Here is a 3,275-nt window from a genome sequence, read left to right on the forward strand (position 1 = left end):
GATACCACCAACATTCAACTTGGTGAACCAATGAGTTTTATCAGTATTATATATAGGAATGTGGGTGAAGGAGTACTTACAGGAGCAGAAATGAAACAAAGACAGGTGCATAAACAAAGTCCACCACAGCTCATGAAAACTTAAAAGCTAGACGATAGTTCTTAACCTGAAGGTAGCTCAACAGATTGAAGAGTGTCCTTCATGGGCAGCTCATTGGTTCTGAGCCTTTCAAAGGTAGCTCTGTTGGTCTCTTCTTCTTCTTCTTCTTCTTCTTCTTCTTCTTCTTCTTCTTCTTCTTCTTCTTCTTCTTCTTCTTCTTCTTCTCCTTCTCCTCCTCCTCCTCCTCCTCCTCCTTCTTCTTGGATTCTCAGTTTGTCTTAGCCCCTTCTAGGTAGCTTAATGTATCTGAGAGTTTCCTAGACATCAGTTTGTCTCTTAGTATCTCTCAGCATTCCTTACTACTTGTATACATGATTACAGAAGGAAAGGCCTACTGAACCTAGTTAGTTTCATGAACTTCCTGAAACCATTTTGAGTTGTTTACCTTCAGAACTTAAGGATGGAGGATGGAGTATTTCACCTCCCCTTCGAGCATCCTGTGTGTTCACCTTCACGAAAACATCCTGCTCTCAATGGGATTTCCTCCAAGATGGAAGGGTCAGTTCTTGAAGGAAACTACTACACGGTGAAAGCTTATGTAGGTCTTGTATAAGCAGCCACAGCTGCTGTGATTTCATAAATGTTATAGCCTTGTCACATTTACAAGTCACTTTCCATACATCTCTCCCCAACCTCTTCTTCTTACAAATCTTTATTTGACTTCTGACTCAGGGGTGCTGCTCAAATTATTAGATGTTATACAAATATTTACTCTTCCTATCAAATGCAATTATGTCTATAAGAAAAGCATAACTTAGAGATACTGTTTAGTAAAAGAAAAACAACTCGACATGGGTTAGTCCAAATAAATCATTCTTAATAGACAGCCCTTGACATTATTAATGATACTTTGCTCTCATTGCAGAGAGAAGCCTAACATAACTGTACTATAAGAGGTTCCACCCAGCAGTGGATCAAAACAGATGCTAAGACACATAGCCAAACATTAGTTGGAGCTCAGAGAGTCTTGTGGAAGAGTTGGAGATAAGGATAGAAGGACCCAGAGAGGACAAGAACTCTTCAAGAAGACCAACAGAGTCAAATAACCTAGGCCTACATGGGGCTCACAGAGACTGAAACACCAATGAAAGACTGGACCTAGGCCTTCAACATATATGTAATTGATGGGCAGATTGGTCTTCATGTGGGTCCCATAGCAAAGGGGGTGGGCATTGTCTCTGATGTGGACTTTGTTGCCTGCTTTTAGAAAACTTTTCCCTAACTGGGCTGCATTGTCTGGGCCAGATGGAAGAAGATGAACTTAGTCCTAATACGATTTAATGTGCTGAGGTGGGTTGAGAGGGGATCCCCTTTTCTAGGGAAAAGGGTGAACAGAGTGGGACCAGGTGGGATGGGATGGAGGAAAGGGAGGGGGCTGTTATCAGGTTGTAATAAATGAATGAATGGATTAATAAATAAATTTAATTTTTAAAAGTCTCAGTTGTTTCCCAGTTAGAGTGGGAGTTTCTAGAGGATTTGATCCAAGAATGAGTATTTATTTAAGGAAATTAAAAACAACAAAGTAAAACACAGATACCAGAAGGAACACTAAGCCTTGTAAAGAAGGAAATTGTATGAGGAAATCGAGAAACTAAGTTTTATCACAATATATGACCAATGGAACACAATTGCTAATTCCATACCCCTAAGTTCTACAAACATGAGTATACAGCTATGAAGGTAGGTCCATTGCTCTGCTCCTAGTTACACTCCATAAAACTATTTTCAGAGCCTTCTTCATGTCATTATTCCTTAGACTGTAGATGAAAGGGTTCAGCATGGGGGTGACAACGGTGTACATCAATGAAGCCATTGCAGTGGCATGTGGGTTTTGGGTCACAGCAGAACTGAGGTACACTCCCAGGAGGGTACAATAAAATAAGGAGACAACCGAGAGGTGAGATGCACAGGTGGAAAATGCCTTGTACTTCCCCTGAGCTGAGGAGATTGCACGTATGGAGGACACTATCTTACAGTAAGAGTAAAGGATGCCAGAGAGCGGACCCACAGCCAGTAGCATGGCTGCAATGTAGATCACCATGTCATTAAGAGAGATGTCTGAACAGGCATGGTGTACAACCTGATTAAGTTCACAGTAAAAGTGAGGGATTTCTGGGTCTGTGCAGAATGATAACCGCAGCACCAAAAAGCTGTGTAACAAGGAATTCAGAAGACTTATGATCCAGCATGCCAGTATCAGTAATCCACAGCGTCTTGTGTTCATGATGATCATGTAATGCAGGGGGTGACAGATGGCTACATAGCGGTCATAGGCCATCACAGTCAGCAGAAAGATGTCCAATACTGAGAAGAGTAGTAAGAAGTACACCTGGGTGATGCAGCGTGCATAAGTGATGGCCTTGCTCTGTGTCTGAATGTTCACCAGCATCTGTGGGACAGTGGTGGAAGTGAAGCAGATGTCCACAAAGGACAGATTGGAGAGGAAGATGTACATGGGTGTGTGCAGGTGCGAGTCTACAGTGATGGCCATGATGATGAGTAGGTTGCCAAAGACAGTCACTAGGTACATGGAGAGGAAAAGTCCAAATATGAGAGGCTGAATTTGAGGTCGATTCTCTGAAAATCCCAGAAGAAAGAATTCTGAAATCTGAGTGTCATTTCCCAGTTCCATGTGTTTGATATGTCTACTAAAAGAAGAAATTTGAACAACTCAGTCACCCATCAATGACCTGATATCAATCAATCCTTCCTTCCTTCCTTCCTTCCTTCCTTCCTTCCTTCCTTCCTTTTTTCTTCCTTCTCCCACCTCTCTCTGTCTCTCACCTACTCTTCTTAGCTCAATTAGCTCTGGTCATATATTCATAGGTTACCCATGGGGACAGGAACATTATCAGACTACTAAGGGTCATATACTTAAACAAATAGATTCTCCTTCTTCCAAGAGCGATCAAATTCCAATGGCTCCTTAGCTAAAGTTGAGACCTTAAGAAGCCTTTGCTTCTCCATGACTGGGTGTTAACTGCTTTGATCTTTTCAAGTCTTGTCCAGTCAGCCACAGCTACTGTGAGTTTATAAGTATAAGGGCCCTTTCATGTTCAAAAGTCATGAAATCAAGGGAGACACTTCCAGACGTCTGGCTCTTGCTCTTTGCACCC

General features: G+C 42.0%; 1 protein-coding gene across 1 annotated transcript; it reads right to left on the reverse strand.

Annotated features, from left to right (window-relative positions):
• Positions 1 to 1,831: 1,831 nt before the first annotated feature.
• LOC311584458 (olfactory receptor 7A40-like) lies at positions 1,832 to 2,791 on the reverse strand (the record flags this gene model as incomplete). Its single annotated transcript, XM_084758823.1, has 1 exon — positions 1,832 to 2,791. The coding sequence occupies one exon, from the start codon at positions 2,789 to 2,791 to the stop codon at positions 1,832 to 1,834; it is 960 nt and encodes a 319-aa protein (XP_084614949.1).
• Between the last annotated feature and the right edge of the window lie 484 nt (positions 2,792 to 3,275).

This window comes from Acomys minous (assembly GCF_964271855.1).
Source record: "Acomys minous genome assembly, chromosome: 15".
Taxonomy (NCBI): Eukaryota; Metazoa; Chordata; class Mammalia; order Rodentia; family Muridae; genus Acomys; species Acomys minous.